This window comes from Brugia malayi, assembly GCF_000002995.4.
Source record: "Brugia malayi strain FR3 genome assembly, contig: Bm_v4_Chr1_scaffold_001, whole genome shotgun sequence".
Classification (NCBI taxonomy): domain Eukaryota; kingdom Metazoa; phylum Nematoda; class Chromadorea; order Rhabditida; family Onchocercidae; genus Brugia; species Brugia malayi.
The window spans coordinates 13,197,848-13,220,424 of NW_025062475.1; the positions used below are offsets into that span (position 1 = coordinate 13,197,848).

At 26.0% G+C, this 22,577-nt stretch overlaps 4 protein-coding genes and 1 non-coding gene across 5 annotated transcripts; 3 read left to right on the forward strand and 2 right to left on the reverse strand.

Moving 5' to 3' along the window:
• Positions 1-1,317: 1,317 nt before the first annotated feature.
• On the reverse strand, positions 1,318-6,154 carry Bm1395 (Uncharacterized protein; the record flags this gene model as incomplete). The annotated part of the gene is made up of 11 exons (XM_043077743.1): positions 1,318-1,807; positions 2,197-2,300; positions 2,580-2,699; positions 3,362-3,523; positions 3,691-3,849; positions 4,029-4,124; positions 4,288-4,461; positions 4,842-5,015; positions 5,243-5,344; positions 5,758-5,823; positions 6,122-6,154. The coding sequence occupies 11 exons, from the start codon at positions 6,152-6,154 to the stop codon at positions 1,318-1,320; spliced, it is 1,680 nt and encodes a 559-aa protein (XP_042933677.1).
• Positions 6,155-7,944: 1,790 nt separating this feature from the next.
• Bma-mir-1822 lies at positions 7,945-8,060 on the forward strand. Its single transcript, XR_006228148.1, has one exon. It is a non-coding gene; the product is annotated as a pre-microRNA Bma-mir-1822 (primary transcript).
• Positions 8,061-8,853: 793 nt separating this feature from the next.
• Positions 8,854-10,429, forward strand: Bm10317 (Uncharacterized protein; the record flags this gene model as incomplete). Its single annotated transcript, XM_043077744.1, has 4 exons — positions 8,854-8,919; positions 9,537-9,689; positions 9,945-10,109; positions 10,349-10,429. 4 exons carry the CDS (start codon positions 8,854-8,856, stop codon positions 10,427-10,429), a joined length of 465 nt encoding a protein of 154 aa, XP_042933678.1.
• An 870-nt stretch (positions 10,430-11,299) lies between these two features.
• Bm18164 (Uncharacterized protein) lies at positions 11,300-13,638 on the forward strand (the record flags this gene model as incomplete). The annotated part of the gene is made up of 6 exons (XM_043077745.1): positions 11,300-11,331; positions 11,784-12,003; positions 12,474-12,527; positions 12,788-12,847; positions 13,327-13,395; positions 13,549-13,638. The coding sequence occupies 6 exons, from the start codon at positions 11,300-11,302 to the stop codon at positions 13,636-13,638; spliced, it is 525 nt and encodes a 174-aa protein (XP_042933679.1).
• A 1,913-nt stretch (positions 13,639-15,551) lies between these two features.
• On the reverse strand, positions 15,552-21,911 carry Bm5458 (Syntaxin, putative; the record flags this gene model as incomplete). The annotated part of the gene is made up of 8 exons (XM_043077746.1): positions 15,552-15,653; positions 19,743-19,853; positions 20,175-20,363; positions 20,552-20,757; positions 20,865-20,939; positions 21,042-21,141; positions 21,334-21,417; positions 21,879-21,911. 8 exons carry the CDS (start codon positions 21,909-21,911, stop codon positions 15,552-15,554), a joined length of 900 nt encoding a protein of 299 aa, XP_042933680.1.
• Positions 21,912-22,577: the final 666 nt, after the last annotated feature.

Below are 22,577 nucleotides of genomic sequence, written 5' to 3' on the forward strand. Positions count from 1 at the left end.
ACTTGTAAATTTCTTTTTTTTTTTTTTTAAATAATTCATTTTAATAAGTATACTTATCTGAGTTATCATAAAAGAATGCTTATCACTTATCAGAAATGAACACACACACACACATGTATGTAATGTATCATACAATGAGCAATAAAATAAATTAATAATAGTTTAAAAAAAAAAAAATTTTTGAACTATAAGTCGAAAATTATTTATTTGTCGAGAATTCTACTCTTGAATTTCAGTATTATCTAATACTTTTTTTCAATGTAATTCAGGTGTTATTAAAAAAAATAAAAATGAATTTTAATTTTATTCATTTTTTTCTACACGAAACATTCATTTATTACCTTTTCTTTTTTTCTTTTATAATTTACAGCAAATTTTATTTTTGTAAACAATTTGTTTACAAACAATTTGTAATACTATAATTGAAAATGTCAAAGGTTAATCTAATATTTTATTAGTATTACTGTGATATCAAAATTTTTTTTTCTTTTTTTTTATGCTAAATTAGAAAAAATAAATGAAAAAAACAAAAAAAAAAAAAAAAAAAAGAAAAAACCTATCTAACATTTTAGAGAAACAAAATTTATAATAATGAAAATTTATTTTACTTCTATCTGTTATCTTTCCATTAGTTTTAGCAATTAATAATCAGTCAGTTATACCTTACCTTAGATTTTCAAACATTTAGAAATGTAATCATAACAATTACAAGGTGACAATGGGAATGTCAAACAGCAAAACTTAGTAATTTATCCGGAAAAAAGGAAAAAAGAATAAATTAAATGGCATTTGTCTATTGAATAACTAAGTCTATCATTTCAATTCATTTTCACATGCTTTTTTCATTTATTTGTTAACTTTTACTGGTAAAAATTGTATTATATTTTTCTTTTCGCATCGATTAAACTATTCAATTAAATATGAAAAAAAATCACACACTTTGTTATTAATTTTATTCCTACGTAACAAAATTAATAATACTTTTATTTTCAATCTAAAATTTATTTATTTATTTAATCTAATCCTTTCTTTGTTTTCTTTTCTTTTTCATTTTTCATTTTTCATTTTTTTTTTTTTTTTGGTCTTTCCTGATTACCTGTTTATAAAGTACTGTATATTAATTAAACTATCATTATAATACCTGAATGAATGTTGCATTTCATTTTTTATAATTTTGTATAAAAATTAAAATAATTTATAAATGAATACACATATACATATGTATATGAATAATATAACAATAATATAAAATTTGAAAATATTCATTCTCATCACTGTAAATTTCATTCCAGTTTTTATTTTTTCAAATTTTCCTGTTTACTGTTTGTTCCGTTTATTCGCTTTATATTCACTGGAATCTTGTTTGCTTTCTTTAGATTCCGGTTTATCTTCCTCAGATTTTGGTTTGCTTCGTTTAGATTCCGGTTTATCTTCCTCAGATTTTGGTTTGCTTCGTTTAGATTCCTGTTTATCTTCCTCAGATTTTGGTTTACTTTCTTTCGAATTCGGTTTGACATCGTCAGATTTTGGCTTGTTTTCTTTCGAATCCGGTTTGACATCATCAGATTTTGGTTTACTTTCTTTCGAATCCGGTTTCACTTGGTCAGATTTTGATTTATCATTTTTAGATTCCGATTTATTTTTTTTTAATTTCAATTTATTTGCATTAGTATCTAACTTAGATTTCTTATGTCTTTTCGATTTTCTCTCTTCCAACAATCGTTTATTCATCAAATCTTTGTAGAGATTCTCGAGAACGCTTGGAATTTCTATCTTTTTATTTTTACTTTGTACAGCTGCTACCATTCTAAGAAAATTTAATAAAAATTAGCCAATTTTTCTTTTTTTTTTTTTTTTTCTGTCTTTCATTTTTCTTAAAATTCAAATTAATTCTTAAAAAATTAATTTAATTTAGCCATTCTATCATAAATCTAATGATTAATGATATGTTACAATTATAATATATCAATGAAAATTTGTTATTTCACAAATTTTTAAAACAATAAAAAAGAGATGGAGAGAGAGAGAGAGGGAGAGAGAGAGAGAGAGAAAAAGAGAGAAGAAAAGATATTACTTTAACTATTACAAGAAGATTCTATCAAAAAGCATTAAAAAAAAAAAAAAAAAAATTTAAAAAACAGAAAAAATTGATTGGAATATTTTATTAAAATAAAATTTGTTAATTTATTTACCTACCTAGGTATATCATCATTAATGAATTGATCTAAATTATGCATTTGCTCTTCGTTTACTTTATTCCATCCTTTAATATATGACAAACGTGCTTTTTCCAAAAAAGGCTACAAAAAAAAAGGCTAATAATTAAGCATTTTTTGCAAGAAATAAAAATGCTGCATGCAAAAAATGCATGCATATCATTATAATATTGCATGCAATGATATTTTCATCACAAATATTATTGTAATAAAAAATTTTTGCTCATCTTTTTTTGCTATATTTTATTTAAAATTTCATTTAGTATATTTTATTAAAAAAAAAAAAAAAAAAAAAATTTCTTTTTTTTCTATATTTGATTTAAAATAAATAAAATAATAAAAGTATAAAATATTAAAATGTACCAATATGTCAGGTAAATCACTTTCCGCAACGCGCAAACGATATTTGAAATCATCTAATATTTGAAGTAAATTATATTGTGTTACAACACGTTTCAATTCACCATTTGATTTACACCACATCTAAAGTAAATAAAAGTAATATTTGTTACCTTACGTAAAGATTATATCCGATAAAAGCTTATAATTCATTTTAAAATAATACTTAAATTATCAAATAATTATATAAACTTTTAAAAAAAAAATCTAAAAAATAGATTTTATTTCCCAAATTTCCTAGTCTAAAATATGTCATTATTATTTATTTATTTATTTATTTATTTTTTTTTTTTTAATTAAAAATAAACATAATCAGGTATGTTGCTAAAAAATTTTTAGCAAAAATATTTAACTTTTTTTTCTTTATGAAAGTTGTTATTTTCTATGAGTATTAACTTAATATTTATTATAGAGATCTAATTGATCTAATTGAATTAGCCATAATTAAAATTTTATCAACAATAAAAATTGTTATAATTTATTCAAATTTGTACAAAAAACAAAACTCAAAACTTATTCATGCAATTATAAAATATTATACGAAATTATTAGTAATCTTAATATGCATTTATCAATTTATTGTTTTAAATTAAATTGATATATTTTAGATGAACCTAAAATCAAATGTGAATTAGCTTAATTACTTAAAACTATAAGTTTACCTTGAAAGCTTATAAATATCAAATGATACAATCATTTGGTGTTAAATGAATTAAAAAAAAAATTTTAATTTATGCAACATTTACCTTCTTAAGAAGATATTCCATAATAAGCGCATGAATTTTCAATTTCTTGGCACGTTTAATTACGTCGTTTAACTTACGTACGTTACAACCCGATGGAAGTAATTTTAATTCATCAAAGAAATCAATATATTCTTGTGTAAAGATTTCATGCACTTCAGAGCTCTTAAAATACAAATTTATTTTCATTTTTATTTGAATTATTTACAACAATAATTGAAAAGTAAAATTCAACAGAAAAGGAAAAAAATAAAAATTAATTTTTTTTTATTTCATATTTTCTGCTAAATTTAAATATTACTCGAAAAAAAGAAAATAATAACAACACAAACAATTGTATCTTTGGAATCCGCCGTACAAAATGAACCAATAAAAACTTTAGGAACTTCCGGTGATTCAAGAATTCGACTTAAACTCCACATCAGTGCACCTCTAACTCGAATAAGTTCTGCTGCTCCCACTTGATCTGCTTTATTGAGTACTATTTTAATCTAAATTATTAGAAACTATAAATTTACCTTTGAAAAAAAAAAAAAAATGAAAAAAAGAAAAAATTGCAAAAAAAAAAATTTAAATTTAAAAAAAAAAAAAAACGAAAAAAACGAAAATAAAATATTAGAAGAAATAAAATAAGTAATACTTAAAAATTGAAACAAAATTTTTAACCAACTTTTTCTTCGTTTCCTTTAAGACATTGTATTACTTGCTTATACTCATCGCTAATATCCAATTTTGAAGTGTCAAATAAAAGTACGATCATATCAACCTATAAACTACGAATCTTAATAAACACTCAAATATTTCTTATCAGTTATAAAAAAAAAAAAAGAAAAAATAATATTAACATTTGTTATCAGTTAAAGAAAATGAGCAAAAATTTGAATAAAATAATCTCAAATACTATCATTTGTAAAAAAATAATTAATTACTTTGCCAGCAATGTAATTTACAACGGATGCAAAATCATAGCCACGTGATGAACGTTGCTTTTGACCGGATAATATTCCAGGTGTATCCATAAAAGTAATATGTTCAAGTAATTTAGACGGAAGTGTTGCACCACGCATTCGCGTCAAAAATGCCGAACCAAACATATTTAATGACTTAAAATGCTATTTTATTATTACTCATTTCTATTTTGTATTAAAATTTTAGATAAACAAATAATTTTATAAAATGCTATACGTTTAATTAATATTATATTTCACTAATTAATATTTTCTGGTTGTACGAATTTTTTTTTTTTTTTTTCTAAATGCAACTTTTTTTATTTCAAAATTAAAAAAAAAAATGATTGAATTTATTTTCAATTGATCGAACATTTTTAATAGCTTTTTTTTTTTTTTTTTTTTTTTTTTATAATTTTGTATTCTATGAAATTAAATTTTCTGATAATATTGGAAAATTTAATCAATTAATTTTAACATAAAATTTAAATTTTGACAAATTTTTAAAATAAAATTTAAATTGAAATGATTGAAACCTGAAATGGTAATGTATTATCAGATGCAAGTGATGTTCCCATAACAGTACTTGCATTAGCTGAATGATAAATAACTGTAAAGCAATCCGTTGTTGGTTCCGGTCCAATCATACTACCCGGATATTCCATTCCGTTTAAAAGAAATTTGATCATTGATGTTTTACCAACCGAATACTACAATAAATTATATATCATTTTGAACATTTATCATAATTAGTTATCACTTATCAATTTAATTTATTCAATGGCTAAAAATTTTTTAATAACTTATCAAATATATTCAAATTTAATTTATTTAGAAACTAAGAAGTTATGATAATTTCAATTACTCTCAGTTAAAAATAAAAATATCAGTAAATTAATATACTTATTTACCTGTAAAAAAAAAAAAAAAAGCTAACCTGTCCAAGAAATAAAACCATCGGTTTAGCTTCAAATTCAGCACGATACAATGCTGGAGTATAAAATTGATCATAGATATGTCGTTTTTCCATAGGTAACATCTTTAATTTCTCTTTTTTGTTTTCTTTTTTAAACAGTACAATATAAAAAATAGAAATATTAATAATATAAAAAGTTTGAAAACAAAAAAAAACAAAAAAAAAAAGTTTTCCTTTTTTTTAAATTAAATTTTTTTTTTTTTTTTTTAACATTGTTAGATTAAATGATGTTATTAAGAAATGAAAAATTTTTTTATTTTATCCTCTAATTTTCACTTTAATTGGAAAATTTTTAGTCTATCATTAAAAATATTTTCTCAGAAATGAAATTGACTTCTAGCATTCAATTAATAAAATATTCTTCCTCAGTTTTTTTTAGAATCAAAAAAAGTAAAAATAAAAAAAAGAATTTAAAAAATTAAGAAAGTCTAGAAAAAATTTTTTTATTTTTTAAAAAAGTTTATAAAGTTAAATACTTTTTGTTCATAATTTAGATAGAGTACTTCGGCGATGTTTTCTCTGGTTGGTAATGGTACTGGTGCCTAAAAAATATAGTATTATTAAATTTACTTTAACATAAATTAACAGTTGAGAATATTTTAAGTAATTAAATAAATAATTTACTATTTTTTTTTTAACTTTAATTAACTTAAATTGTAAAGTTTTTCACCATCAAAGTTAATTGTTGAAGTATATAATAGTTGATCAAAATGGCATTCATTTATTTCTTTGTTACATTTTAACTTTTATAATCAATTCAACAAATTGATGGTTGTAAAATAAGAAATAAACTAAAAATTAAATTCATCCAAAAAAAAAAAAAAACCACTAACTACAAACCAATGGAACTGTTTTTTTTCGAAATAATCCCATTTATTTTTTATTTTTTTTTTTTTTTGTTTTATTTTAATCGATGATTATAACAAAACCGCTTGATAACAGTGAAATGAATAAAATGCCTATTTGAAGTAAAATTCATTGCATTTTATGAAAAATTTTTACACATTCAATTAATATAATACTGTACAATCATTATTAATTTATATTCCAATAATTCAAAATTATATAATATTGTACAATCATTATTAATTTATATTCCAATAATTCAAAATTATATATTATAAATATTAAAATTAAAAAAAAATAAAAAACAAACTGTAATATATGAAAATTATTTTACATGAAAAAATATGAAAAAATTTTTTTTAAATTAAATTTTTTAAGTTATATGAAAAAATTTTATAATATAACATTTTTTTAAATTCTAAAATCATTTGATATAGTAATAGCAAAAAAATGAAAAAAATTTTTTTCTCTTCCTTATAAATTAAAATCTCAAAATATCCCCTCTCAATATTTTCATCATATCGAAATATTTAGTTTAAAATTTAAACATTCTCTCTCTCTCTCTTTCTCTCTCTCTCTTTCTCCCCTCCTCTCTCTCTCATTTATTTCTCTTTCTTTATTTTGCTTTACGCTTATTTCCTATCTATCAACAAATATAAAATTTGATACAGCGCATATAATTTCACATGAATACATTCCAGCATTATTGTTTAGCTTAAATTCTGGCGCAAATGTGTTACATTTGTTTATATTTGTGATATTTTAGAGCTTTCAATTCTTCTGGTATATCTCAGAGAGACTTAGTTTCTTCTCATATTTAAATGATACGAAATGGAAAAGAGTGTGATCCAGTTTTTCATACTATTTTAGCTTACAGTATTCAGCTGTGATATGATATTCGATATCTTTCTCAGGGGTGGGTCAGTTAGCCATCTGTATATAAAAATCCTGCTAAAGTCAATAGATGGTGGTAGAATTCGATATATTACAGCTATTTGTGTATATGTATGTGTACGTATTCACGTGTACGTGTATGTGTACATGTGTGTGTATGTGTATGTATGTGTGTGTGTGTGTGTGTGTGTGTATTTCCATTTTTTTTTTTTAATTTTGCAGGATGGAAAATGTCTAAAGTTAAAAAGCTAAAAGCTGATCAAGAAGTGGTGATATAATTCTATATGTTCCAGCTGTATGTGATGTATGTATATGTACGTGTATGTGTACGTGTACGTGCACGTGCACGTGCACGTCTATGTGTATGTATGTGTGTATTTCCACTTTTTTCATTATGAATAATTTTTGCAGGATGGAAAATATCTAAAGCTAAAAAGCTAAAATAGCCAGCTGGCAATTTCAATTGGTTGCTTTTTAATGATTGCTGTAGATGGTGCAGTACAGCCGTATCACTTGCAGCAATCTCCGTATTTCCTCTTTGCTTTATATATTTATATTTATTATTATGCTATTCTCAGACAATAATGATAGCTTATGATAATTTTGATTCGAAATAGATCGATTAATTGATTAATTAATTGAATTACTCTTCTCGTAATATATTTCAGGTGTAATTATTCATAATGGTACACGTTAAAATGTACTATAATACTTATGGGCACGTTGTATTTGTGCGTACGTAAAGTAATTGTTTGATTAATTTAATTATTATTCTCGTTATATATTTCAGATGAACTATAATACTTATGGGCACGTTGTGTTTGTACGTACGTGAAGTAATTGTTTGATTAATTGAATTACTCTTCTCGTAATATATTTCAGGTGTAATTATTCATAATGGTACACGTTAAAATGAATTATAATACTTATGGGCACGTTGTGCGTACGTCTTTCACCTGTTCAGCTATCGGTTTGAAATTTGTATTTTTTGTCCGAGCTGCCCCTTGAAAGACTAATGCCACCGATGCCCTCTTCTCTCCCCCCTCTCTCTCTCTCTCTCTCTCTCTCTCTCCTATCATCAATTATTATATTTAAAAAAAAAAAAGTTTTTTTTCTCAAATTTTTGATCAAATTTCGATGAATTTACGGCACTTTCCCACGTCCATCTATCATCATACAGTTTACATCTCCAAGTGATACGGTATGATACAAAAATAATGCAAAAGGTACTGTACAAATTGCAATAAATGAAAAGGCACAAAAATGTCTTTTTTTTTTTAAAAAAAAAAAAAACTATTTATTCATTTTATTTTTCTTTTTAAAAATATATTTAATTATCTATTTTAATTAATGGGCAAAGAAATATGTTGGAGATGGGTAAGAAATATATATATATATATATATATTATAGACATATGCTAGATGCGCTAATTGTAGTAATTTTAGTTACAACTAAATTTGTAAGATAAATAAGCGCTATGTATTGTGTGCGTGTGTGTATGTGTGGGTAGTTCGAATGTTCAAATTTATCAAAGCAAAAAAAAAAAAAGGAAAAAAGGAAAAAAGAAAAAGAAAGAGAATAGGAAAGAGGATAATAGCGCCCAGAGGGATGGATAAGCTTCAATATTTATCTTCCAATAGAATGGAAGATGCATTTGAAAAAAGCAATCATTAATATCAAAATCAACAACAACAACAACAATAACAACAGCAACAACAGTGATAACAACAATAGATAGCAGTGATAGCAGTGATATCAGTGCTAGCAGTGTTAGCTATTTCAAGAAAGAAATCTATCAAATTCATCCTATCGCTATTGCTAATATATATCAATGGCTATCATTCGTTCACCAATGTGGTGCTTTACTAAAATATCAATTCTTAAATGGCTTCAATTGGTTAGCTATTTATTTATTTATTTATTTATTTTTAGAGATGCACTTTTTTAAATTATAACTGAATTGATTGAGAATTACTTAAAAATTTGTTTTGAAGTTAAAATAACAGATAATTCTTTTATTATTAATTCTAATTGATAATAAGCAGATTATAGTCAAAGTATTATGAGAGACATCCGTTATAAATTTTCATCTTTGAAAAAAATTTATTATTATTTTTAATTGTTCTCTTCTGTTTACTGCTTATCATTTAGTCTTAGTCTTATCTGATTTTTCATATCATTTTCTACTAATTTAATCTCTAATTGAAAATTTCTGATTAAAACTGATTCTAAAGATATTTGTTATCGTTAGAAATTTCAAATTTAATAAATTTTTTTTTTTGAACATAAAGCCACACACACAGACATACACAATTTACAATTTAATGGTCACTTCACTAAGGTCAATTGTCCACTTCTTTTCTCGATCTATTTTCTCGACATCTTCTATTTGTTATATCTAAGCATTATTTATTCTGGACTGTTTCAACTTTATAGCACTACAAATATTTTTTTCATCAGTAAATAAATTGATTTAGTTTCATTGCATATATCACATAGTGCTCTTTCTTTCAGGTATGTTCTCTGGTGATTATCATTTTTATCAGTGATGGAAGATATCAATGGTTCATATACACAGTTATTTTCTTCATTTCTGTCTTACTTATCCTATGCACCTCGTTGACATTACTGATGCAATACATTGGTATAAAGAATATTTACAATATTGTTAGTTTCGAATTATTTTATTTATAATGATATCATAGTAATGTTTTGATATTGATAGTGCAATCATTTATTATCAGTGAGTTTATCATTGCTTAACATATACGTAATTGTTTTATTGGTCAATGTGACAGTTCTTGGATGTATGTTTTATAAAAAAAAAAAAAATTTAAATAAATCTTATCATAAAAATATATTGAAGTAAAAAAAAATTTAATAAATAATATTTGAGATTTTATAATATTTGTAAAATTTCAGGAAGTGATATTTAATTTAATAGCATTTTCCTTATCTTTATTAGCTGGTTCAGTATTAACCTATGACCTGATAAAAATGGTTTCTGGTAGTTTCACGCATCATCGATATCTTCCACCAACAAATATTGGTAAAGATAGTTGGAAGAATCGAATTGCTGTTTGTACGGTATAATGTTTTTAATTTTTTTAATTCCTTGCTTAGTTAATTAATTCAATTTTAAGTTTTGATATTGATTAATCATTAACTGATAAATCATTTAAGCAATGTGTTTATTTCTACAATTAATGATAATTTTACATGTATCATTTTTATTCTTATTCATTACAACGTTTTTACATTGTGTTTATTCTTATTTTATTTTATTTTTATTTTTATTTTTTTTGAAACTTAAAATTATTTTTCAGATATTTCTGCTTCTGAAGACGCTATTTTATCAGGCATCATTTATATTAATCAAACATAAAGGAAGAAATTTGGATCAATAGAAACATTTTAACGCATATTTTGTTGTTTTATTCCTATTTTTGTTTTAAAAATTTAAAAATTACTCTGAAAAAAATTATGAAAAACTTCTCAAATACATAAATCAATAACTTTGTTTACTCTTAAAAAGTTACTAAATTATACAAACTCAAATGCATTGCATCATTTATAATACTTAAGTGAATTATCATCTTATCAATAAAGTAACATCTATGAGATATCATTACCATAACAATTATCATATCAGTTAATAAAATCACAAATAACATTTATCTTTCCTTGTTAAAATTACCAATTTTTTTTTTCACCACTGAACATTTTTTTTTTTACATTTGCTATATTATAAATAAATTTTCAATTCCTAAATTAAATACATTACATTTGCTATAGCATAAATAAATTTTTTAATTTCTAAATTAAATTAAATACATTACATTTGCTAGATTATAAATATAACTAAATTTGAAATCAATAAATTTTTTTTGTTCCTAAATTTTCAATTCCTAAATTAAATCAATTAATAGCAATAACAATTAAGACAATCGATATTATTATTCTCACATTGTATTGGAATATTCGATAGATAATTATATTTATTTGTGACAATTTGCTTTAAATTCATCATCCTATATTAATTCAGATATAAATTTTGTGACAAAATTTAAATAAATTTTTTTTTTTCATATATTTGATAAAAAAATTAACAGCATAAAATTGCTATTTTCCATTTCCATTTTATTCTTATCAATTTTGTAAACTTCTGAGAAGTGGTCTAAATTGTTTATTGAAACTCTCTCTCTCTCTCTCTTTTTATCTTTTTTTTTTTTTGCGGATATTTTTGCTGTTTTTGAAATTTATGAAATCGATAATCAATGGAGGCAATTTATAATATGTCGTTCTTTTGGTGCGTTTCATTGTTGATTATCAAAATTTCAAAGATTGATTTTTAAATCAGAAAAGATCAAAAGTTCTATTTGAATTGCACGAGTTTCTCCTTGAATTTCATTTATGATAATTAATGATTAGCGATAAAATCATTAGTGTTAATTGTTATCATTAACTTTTATCATTTATTCTTCCTAAAAATGCTAAAGCAAAAAAAAAAAAAAAAAAAAAAAAATAAAAGATAAATAAAAAATAAAATAAATACTTTTCATTTATAGATTAACAATAAATTTAAAGATTTAAGGAAATCAATGCTATACTCTTTAATTCTATATTAATAGTTTCCTTTTTTTTTTTTTTTTTCTTTTTTTTTTGTTTAATTTATAATAATATTCTTTTTATTGATAAATAGATAATCTTTCAAAGTTTAAAATTACCTATTTAAAATTACTTACAATAAAAAGATTCCAGTATACAAACAACTCTAGTATTACTGGTGAGTACAATTATATTCTGGTGGGGATGTTGCAATCGATCACTTAACCATCTTAAAAAAACACATCAGCGTTCATCGGATGAAACCGGAATTAATACAGCACCGGTTGATAATGCAATACGGACAACAAAAACAGCACCTGAAGATGCTCAATCGCCAGCTTTATCAAAATCACAATCATTTCCTCGTACATCGGTGATTAATTTTTTGATATATTTTAGAATAGATATAGTTTAATTGTTAATATTAGTTTAATTATTAATTCTATATAAACATCATAGATTATTTATTGTAACAATTGCGCCATCAAAAAAAAAAAAAAAAAAAAAAAGAAAAAATGGATTTAATCTTAAGCTATGATAAATTGAGATTTAAGGAAAAGATTAGAAAAAAACTTTAGTGAATTAATGAATGATTAAGCATTTTTTTTTTCATTTTTTTTTTTTTCGCTGTTGTTAGTTTTGAATGAAAATAGAAAGAAAATTAAAGTAAAAATATGAATGAATATTTTAGTAAAAAATTAATTTATTGAAATTTTACATGATTAAAAAAAAAATGAATGAATTGATTGATTGATTGATTGATTGATTGATTGATTGATAACATATCATTTGCTTACTTGATAAGATTGATAGTACATTACATTCCATTAGAGAACTTTTTAGTCCGACAAATCAGTAGATGCAACACAGGCAGAAACTATGAAATTTATTCGTCAAGTAAGCAAACTATTTTGTTATAGTGATAAGCTAGTGTATTCATAATGATAAGAATTTCTTTTTTTGATATGAACTTAATTTTTTAAATAATACTCTGTTTCTGCCAAATGAATTTTTAATTTTAAAATAGAGTTAAAATTAAAATGAGAAACAAAAGAAGATTGAATGGAATAAATAGAGTAATAACATAATCAAAAAAGTATTTATCAAATTTATATTATAAATTGATTGAAGTTTATATGAAAAAATGAATTTTGCAGTCACTATCAAAATCAAAATCGTTAAAAATGAAGAAAAATTTGGACTCATCACAACCAGAAGTTATTATTTTAATAATTGATCCTTTTTTTTTTTTTTAATTTTGCTACTGATATATTTACTAAAATTGGAGAATATTTTAATGAAATTATACTTATACAAGAAGTATTTCATACTTATCATCAATACTTAAGTAAGTACTAATGTTATTTTATTATTTAATATTCAAATTAATTTGATTAGAAAAAAATAAAAAGGGAGAGAGAGAGAGAGAGAGGGAGAAAAGAAAGCAAGGATATGTTAGTACAATTTTAGAATGACTAATTAAATTTTATGTTCAATACCTTAAGTTTCTTCTTTTTTTTCACTAAAAAATCATATATATCGATAGTGGCGCATTTCGGCATTTATTCTAATAATTATTCAAAAAGTTTTAAGTTTCAAATTAAAATTTATACATAGTATACTTACTTATGAAAATAATACATATTATAAAAAATATATTTATTATTATTATTATTATTATTATTATTATTATTAGCATAAAGGAGAACAAGATTCATTTGCTACACATATTCCAAAGAAACGAGTTGCCAGAAGAAGCACAGAGGTTTCTGCTTTTATTTCCCATCTTTTTGTACAAATTTTATAAAGTATGATTAAAACTTAAAAAAAAAAAAAAAAAAGGCGAAAAAGTATTACATTTTTTGAAACTTTCATTTTTGAAATTTAAATTTGAATAAGAAAAATGCATTTCTTATAGATTAAAGCAAGACCACCGGTACGTTGTGATCGTGACGATTACAAAACAATTCCGGCACATATGTTGCCCTCATCAACTGATGATCTTTGAAAAAAAATAAAAATAAAAAATATGGAAGAATTACTATCAATCCAAAAAACTTATCAAATTGATAGTTACAGAGATAATTTTATTGTTGAGTGAGCATCTCAACTTACTCAAATGCAACAAATTATAAAATTCATTTTTTGATTTATAAATGAAATTGTAGGATAATTTTAGCATGTGATAATATCATTTATGATATTCTTGTGATTCAAATAAACAAACATTTATATTTATGTCTGAAATAATTGCAATCGAAATAAACAAAAATTTCATATTGATATGCTGAAATGAATGATAATTTATCCATTTCATAATTTAAATGTATAAAATGGAAGAAATTTCATTAACCAAAATTTGAAGCAATTGTGTTATTTAGCAATATTAACGTGAAATAATTTTTATAACAATGTCAAAAGACAGTCAAGAATAGAAATGCTTGTAGTATATTAGCAGATTTGTTACAAAAAGTATCATTATTCTCGACATTTGCAACCAAATGCAAATATGCGCAAAGATGTAAATGTGTTAGAACAAAATTTATAATTTAATTCCCGTAAAATATTGAGCAAAATGTACAAAAGAAGAAATAAGCAATACAAAATACAAAGAGTGGACCAAGTATCATTGTTACACCTTTTCTAGACAAAAAATTAAATTCGTCAACAATTTCACCTAAATTTTTGCACAACATTGTAACAACACAAAACTCTAAACTAATTATAACGAAAAAAGTACGACAATAATACAAAACATTGCTTTTTCGTTAAATAAATTGAGAAGCTTACAATAAATAAATAAAAAAAAAAAATTGAATTCATCAACAATTTCACCTGTCATCTTTGTTATCCACCTTTCATCTTTGTTATTGACGCTTAAACTTAAACAAAACTTTAAACGCCTGAGAAGCTAGTAGCAAACTGAGGGGTAGTAGAAAACAGCACTGACGCAGAAAATCCTACATTTCATTGAATTTCTGAAAAACCCAATGATCACTTTCTCATGTTCTATTCAGCTCCATCAATTGATAGCAGTCAAAATTAGTTTGCAAATCTGAGCCAAATTTATGCGAACCGTGGTGCAATCTATTTGCTGATTCTCACCGGAAATCTTTTCCGTTTAGTCTATCGGCCAACCTCAAATATGGACGAATCAGGAAGTCACTGCAAGTAGTAACTTGACTGCTTCGCCCATAGTAATAATGTAATCTCTGCAATTACGCTTACTTCAACTGATACTAACTGATCAACTTATCATTGAATTGTTTACTTTATTTACATTAAGTGACGCAAATGTAATTACAATGGCAAATATAAATAAATTACATGGCAAGAAAATGAAAAAATTACAATTTCTATCCTTTAATACAATTATTATCAATCAAATTACCCGTAGATGATGAAGATGGGTAGCATCCCGGGTATTTCGAGAATGGATATTCAAGGATAAAAGCTACCATCATATGGATATCCTATTCAAACACCAACAAACAGCATTGTAAACCTTTTTAAAAACTAATACTTTGTCATTTTTGAAAGGCAGTGAGATTGAAAAGCATATATATTTTGCTCCATTGAAACTGTATATCACTTTTCAAGACACATTTCTACCTCTTTTTACTTCCTCTTACTTATCAAAAGAGAAAAGGTCAAATTTCATACTTCCCCGAGATGACACAGCTTTGTTATGAGCATATTATCAAATCCACACTTATCATTTGCACTTCTCAAAACAATATCTCAAAAATAATGCCTAAACAAATTCCGAAACTGAAAATTTAAATCCATATGTATAAACAAAATGAATTGCACTTGAAAAGAGAACGTATTGTATTTATTCAGGTACCACATTCTATCTGCACATTCCGACTGTTAACACTGATCGATAAGCATCGATCAGGACGCTCCTCCGGAGAAAGCCTATTTCTGCGACGATTTGGATGACCCACCAACGTAGATAACAAAGAATAGTACCAGCGACATCAATAACAACGCAATGAATACCAAAATGCAAATCTTTTTCTGAAATGTTACACGTGACCCAACTTTGGGTAGGCAAATAAATTTTTCCCATCGCAAATGTAATTAACCTGTTAAACGCATTATTTCTAAATAATAAACCGTACTTCCCACTGATAAGCAGAAAAGTAGCTTACGTGAACATCCGGAAAAGCTAACGCTAAACTTTCCATGTTATCATTTGTCACCTATTAATTGGCATGTCGCACCCTCTCTCATTATCGTCACATGTTATTAGTTAACAATAACAAAGTGATTCATTCTTCCGAAAAAATTTGTTATTGCACAAAATATGACAAATGTAGAAAGCAAATGAAATGAGTGACAAAAAAGTTGGATTACGAATTCTACAAAAGGTGTGAAATAATACGATTTCAGTATGTTTACCTCCGACCAATTGTAGGATTAAAAATTCGAAGCTTTCGCTTCATTTATTTATGGAAGTAACAAATAATCTCTGACCACCGCCAATCAATCAAAAACTGTTTGTTAATAAAGCCAAATTAATAAGCAATTTTTTTGATTGTGCTGAACAGAAGAATAAATCAAATCAGAAAAATAATAATAGGCAGCAATTTTTAGTTAAGCATAAATTTCATTAACACCACTTCATAACCTTTCGCATTTTAAAAAAAAAATCTACAACAAAAGGTTGAAAAAAAGTTTTAGCCACCGAAAAGAATTTGCACTTTCTTTTCGAACAAACAACAATTCCACGGTCTAATGACAAACACTATAAGCCAATATTTCTGCTTTGAAAAGAAAAGAAATGGATGAAACATACGATTTACCCATGAATGGAATTACAATCGATAATGAAAAATAAAATCACATGTCAAACAACCCCCAAAAACAAATAAAATCAAACTAATTTCTATGCTTTAAATGAAATTTTCCAATACATTTAATACTTTTGAAACTTCTCTGAAAGACACCTAATAGTATATGAAATGAAAAAATACACTATCAAATTGCATATACATGGCTACTTGTCGATTCAATATTTCTAAACAAATAAAGCAGTAGCCATTATTCAGAAGCAATGGAAGGAGAAATTTAAATTTGAAAAACAGTCTAATCAGAGTTTCTAGCAAACACAATAAATTTCAAAATCTGTAAACTTTGGATTTTTCTCTCACTTTCTTCAACTTCCAACCTTCCTTTTTCTTTTTCAAAATTTCATACTGCTCACTTAGATACCAAAAAGACTATTGCATTAAGACCTTTGCAATATATCACAAAAGGATTGAAAATCAACAATATCAGATTAAAGCAAACAAATTCTAAGAAATCAAAAAAGGAAAAATTGAACTGCTTTCACAGTATACAAAATTGCGAATTCAAAAATAAAATTACCAATTCGATTTAATGACAAATCAGCACATTTATGCAAAAAACAAATGACGAAATACAACTAATCATTGCTTTTTGAAATCATAGGCTAATCGAAAAGAAAAAAAAAAAAAAAACATTTTATTGCAAAATTACATAAATTACTGATTTAATAATTAAACGAACATATTCAACGTTATAAAAACAAAAATAAGGTAATAGAAGAATAACTTAATCTGTCAGATTTCCCGATTCTAGTGTAAATAAATTTTGGTTATTTTGGTTTTAACAAATATTATTACATCCAGTTCTCCAACTACCAAAACCTAAAGAATAAATTTAAAAAATTTTCCCAGTTTTGTTACAGTAAAATATTATGCGATTTTCGAATGTTCACTGCACGAATCATAAGATAATTGTTGGGGAAAAAAAATGCTGCAGAAATGGATGTATAAACAAAGGTGAAATTTATGCAAATTCAGGCAGTGATGAAGCAAGAAAAAAAGATGATTGCTACGAACGGTCGTCATCAGTAAACAAAGAAACATCGTAAATAAGCCGTGTTATGATTACACACATATAATAAAACTGAGATAATAAGAAACAACAAATAATTGCAAGAAGCTATAATGCTGATTTTAAGGGAAAAACATGAATGATAACAAATATGTTTAAATAATAGCAAAATGAGTGGCCTGATATCTCAGAAAGGACTTGGAATAAATGTCATCAACATGAGGACCAGTATGGCGATTAGAATTGTCACGCAAATCAATATCATTATCTTCTTCTGAAAGGAGAATAATGCATCTTTCATTTTGATTTTTGCAACTTTTTCCTTTTCTCTTAGTTACTGCTAAATAGCAAAAATCACATCGGAAACCAACAAGGAAGTAATCTACTGAGACAATAATCAAGTTAACTAAATAAGTAGGTAGCTTTTCATTCTGTTTACATCATTTATGGACAAAACTGTTTGAAAGAAACCAAAAAGTTTCTAGCATGAAACATGCATCACAATTAGAACAACGAAATTTCAAACAACCACAACCACAGCAATCAAAAAAGCATAGTTGCAACCACCACAAAACGAATCACTTTCAAGACATTGTCACAAATATCTCAACAACTCAACTATTCTATCCAAATATTCCCCAACTTTACCCGTGAAATTCACAAATGGTTGATGAAGAATAGTAGAGTCTGAGGTACATTCTACACTTATAACTTCAAAATTTGCTGCGGTGAATAGCAAGTTTACATCCTACCTAAACACTGATCGTAGCCATAAGAACTATGAGAAACACATCGTAGCAAAGATACTAAAGAGGTAGAAAATGCCCAAATATTCCCTTTCCCCGATTTCTACAACAATAGTAAAAAGCAGTGAAAAGTTGTCATTGACAGAAATAATTAGATGGAAAATTTGCAATTTTAGGCAAGAAAGCAAAAAAAAAAAAAAAAAAAATACTTAGAATATAGACTATTAATGTCGATAACGATATCCTTTTCCGCAACAAAGATAAAATGATTTCCCACAAAAAAAGGGTAACAATTCCTGCGGGGACTGAATATTCTGCACAACATTTTCCCAGCCATTCTTACATACATCGATATTTATGTGAAGTTGTCACGATTGAAAAAAAAAAAAAAAAAAAAAAAAAGTGGCTACCTGAGAAAAAGAGAAAGAAAATGCAAAATATTGTTCGCAATAAACTTACACATAAAAATTAGATTTAAAAGGTGGCTGAATTCATGAGATTTCATAAGATAAATAAACAAAACTTTTTCTTTTCTTTTCCTCACCGTACTAAAATGTTTTTCAAGCTAGAAAGAATACTGAAACAATGCTTTCTTTACTATTATCTTCGTCTTTTCAGTATTATATTTCCACAGTACAAGGTTTCTAATTAATAATATTTGTAATAAATCTAAAAAAAAAAAGACAAAGATAGAAATGGACAGACTTATACAAGTAAGTGACCAATTTCTTCCTTAGCACAAAGCTATTTCAACTAATCAGGAAATTCCTATCAGTTGACCAGTAAGCATTGCTCTCATACGACAAAGCTTCTAGCTCAATTTGTCTCTATAATATACTCCCTATAACCGATCTTTCTCATACACTAACACAAACACAAACAATTCGTGCACATAATATAATTTAATAATTCAACTGGAAATTACTTAAAATTTCCTCCGCATAGCTGTTTCGGAGCAGATTCAGCGAACTTTATGTCGAGTAATTATATCATAACACCAACGACAAACAATAAGGAAATCGAAAAGTTTATGGGTTTATTTGTTAATTATCAATTTAATCATCTTCAACTATTTTTGAATTCCAAGCATAGTCAACTTTTCGATTTTCTAAAGCATGTAATCAAAGCAACAACATAAGATGGAATCATAAATAAAATTAAAATAAAACATAAGCGTACTATCCACAATAAAAGTGACAATGTTACATGCAGAAAGGCTAACAGACAGTTCACGACGACTACGACCATAATTTAATAACTAGAGTGCAATCCAATTATACAAACTAAAAATACAAACTGTCCGAGAAAGAACAAACGCTTTGTTAAACATTGCAAAGTCTATCTAAAACCGTTTTACGCCAAAAACAAAATTTCTACAGAGTCTTCATTACCCTGTTCTTATTATGCATTCTTATTATAACTAAAATTAAAGCACAAAGCTCACGAAAACCGACCAATAGGTACTGTTCTCTAATTCAATAGGGAAAAAGAAACTTACCCTCCTTGCTTTACTTTGGTATTGCACTGCCTTCTTCGTATCAGCTACAGCTCGATCGACAAACTCTTTTGCGTGCTCTACATTGTATTCTATTCGATCTACCATTTCGCCCTACAAATAGCATTATTTCTGTCAAATCAAAAAAAAAAAAAAAATGAAAATAACTGTTCTTCACATTCTTGATAAATCTACTACCCATAATATCTTATAAAATTATTAATTCATTTCTTTAATGGCTAGTTCTTCACATTCTTTATAAATCTACTACCTATAATATCTTGTAATCGATGATCAACATGGTAACAACTACAGACAAACAATTTAAAAAGCAATAAGCAATAAACATAAACCAGCACTGCTACACGCAATTTCGTAATTAATTATAATACAACTCTAAACAAAATTACGCTTCCACCACTTCTTTAAACCCACCTGAGACTCAACAAGCATTGCCATATCCATGAACATATCGTGTAGTTCACGTATGCTCGATTCTAACTTCATAATATCATTATGACGAGCTTCAATATCAGCTAATGTTTGCCGTGCTTGTTGTGTATCGGTAATGATTCCTTGGGTAAAGACACCTGGATTTCCAGACTCAATCATTTCTTCCAAATCCTAGAAACAATAAACTGCTAATGTCTAATTTACAAAAAATCAACATTTTACGACGTGCTATTGAAGCCACATAGTTCATATCTCAAGTTACACCAAAGATTTGTCGGTGGACATTGTCGCACTACCCAAGCCGTCAATTCACAGTAATCAAAAAATTTAATCATTTATTGAAAAATAAACAAGCTTACCTCATCTCCTACTTGCTTGCCAGCAATATCTAATTGCCTCTGAATACGACCCTTACAACGTTCGCGATAATCCGTCTGTGTTTTATTATAATCCGTCATGACTTCGACGAATTTTCTGGAAAGCGTTGAGTGTTGCGTTTTTCGTATACGTAAATCAGCTGACGATAATCCACTACTTTCATCATGTTCAATACTATTTTCGATCACTGAAATATTTCATTCAGTGAAAAGATATATGAATGATTTTATGTCTTCAATATTATTTATTCAACTCAAAACTAACTTTAACAGATTGCAGAACCTCAAAACTAACATTTTAGTTTCCCCCGAACTTTATTTGCAGTTTTCTTAATGCTAGCCATCAGCTCATCCAATTCTTCCTTTGTTTCTGTAAAACATACAATCAGCAAATCATAGTAAACATCATCAAACCATAGGGAAAAAAATGATCTAAACGTCAGGAGAAAATTTTTATGTTAGAATGACGTACTAGGATCATTAACTGGATTGGAAAGAATTGCTGAATGTTTCTTCTTCACTTCTTCAACATTTGATGCAATTAAGTCTACGCTACCTCGTATTTCTTCAACCTTAATAATTAATAATATAGTAACAAAATAAATAAATTTCCTTTTGCAAACAACCAATTTTTAGCTTATCAAATTAAAAAAAAAAATTTCAAGAAGAATAAACCACAACAAATCAAACATAAATAAAAAACTTGACTAATTGGAATGAATTTGATTTAAGAAATCACAAAGATGGAAATGTAAAAGTCTAACCTGTTCGAAAAATTCTTCCATGAACTGTCCCTGAGCACTGTCTGTTGCTGCAAGGTCATCTTCATGGTCTTCCTCTGATTGAGCCTGAAATATTTATATTATTCTTTTTAAAACTGCTTATTTTTTCTAAACCATCACTAAAATAATCTCAACGACAAAAACATTTAAACTAGTTCCAATTTGTAGGACTGCTTCTGAATAAAATGCTTGTCTCATCTGTTTTCTGGCAATGAGTATATTTGGTCTGTTAGTATATTGGCCAGAAAAAGCTTATAATATTAAATCATGCAATGCTATTCACCTAGGCTTAAAGTTTTCATTTTCAGTAATTTCAATCATAATAATATGGATCCATTATTCCAGCCATTCACTATTTTCTAATGATCATGTTAAAGGTGAAAAAAAAAAAAAAAAAAAAATGTCTTCTAACATTTAATCACAAATGAAGACTGGAAACCATATGGAAAATCAAATTATGATCAATGATAATCTCACAAATCAGTTAAAAGGAAAATCGTATCAACAAATAGTAAAAAAAGACGTACAGCTTTAAGAGCGCTAAGACGATCCTTGGTCATAATTGATTAAATGGTAGACGATATTTTCTAAAAAACTTCAATAAAAGCAACTTTGATCCTATAAAATCGTGATAAACTTTATCGAAGTCGAAAGTAATAAATTGTCATGTCGAACCACATCACAAGAATGACCCATACAGAGACATTCAAACCTGCAAATGAAACAATTTATTGCGATCAAATAAAAGCAGCGTTGTGTCGATACGGTGGTGTTGGATGTTGCTCAACATACAAACATCTTCGGAGAAAAACGAACAAACTGATTTAATTTCAATGAATTTTATACTGAAACGACACCCATTTATTTCTACACCCACGCATACACACTTCTCGAAAAAGACTGCCGATTAATGTTACGAATAAGAGAAATGGACGGAACGCTTGCAACACAACAAGCAAAAAGGACAAACAAAGTGGCGACACAGCTAAACAAACAAACAAATAAGTTAGCCAATAAAATAACCATAACAAAAAAACTGAGAAAAAATCATCCATTATTTACAATGCTAACTACTCAAAAATAACAAGATAAGCGCAAAAAAAATTAATCAACCGTGTCACAATATCACAGATTTCCCTGTAAATATTGCATGCACGATCTTAACGGATCATTGTTAATGGTTTTGAATCAGCAGAATTTTGTTGGAAATAATCATCATCAAATCG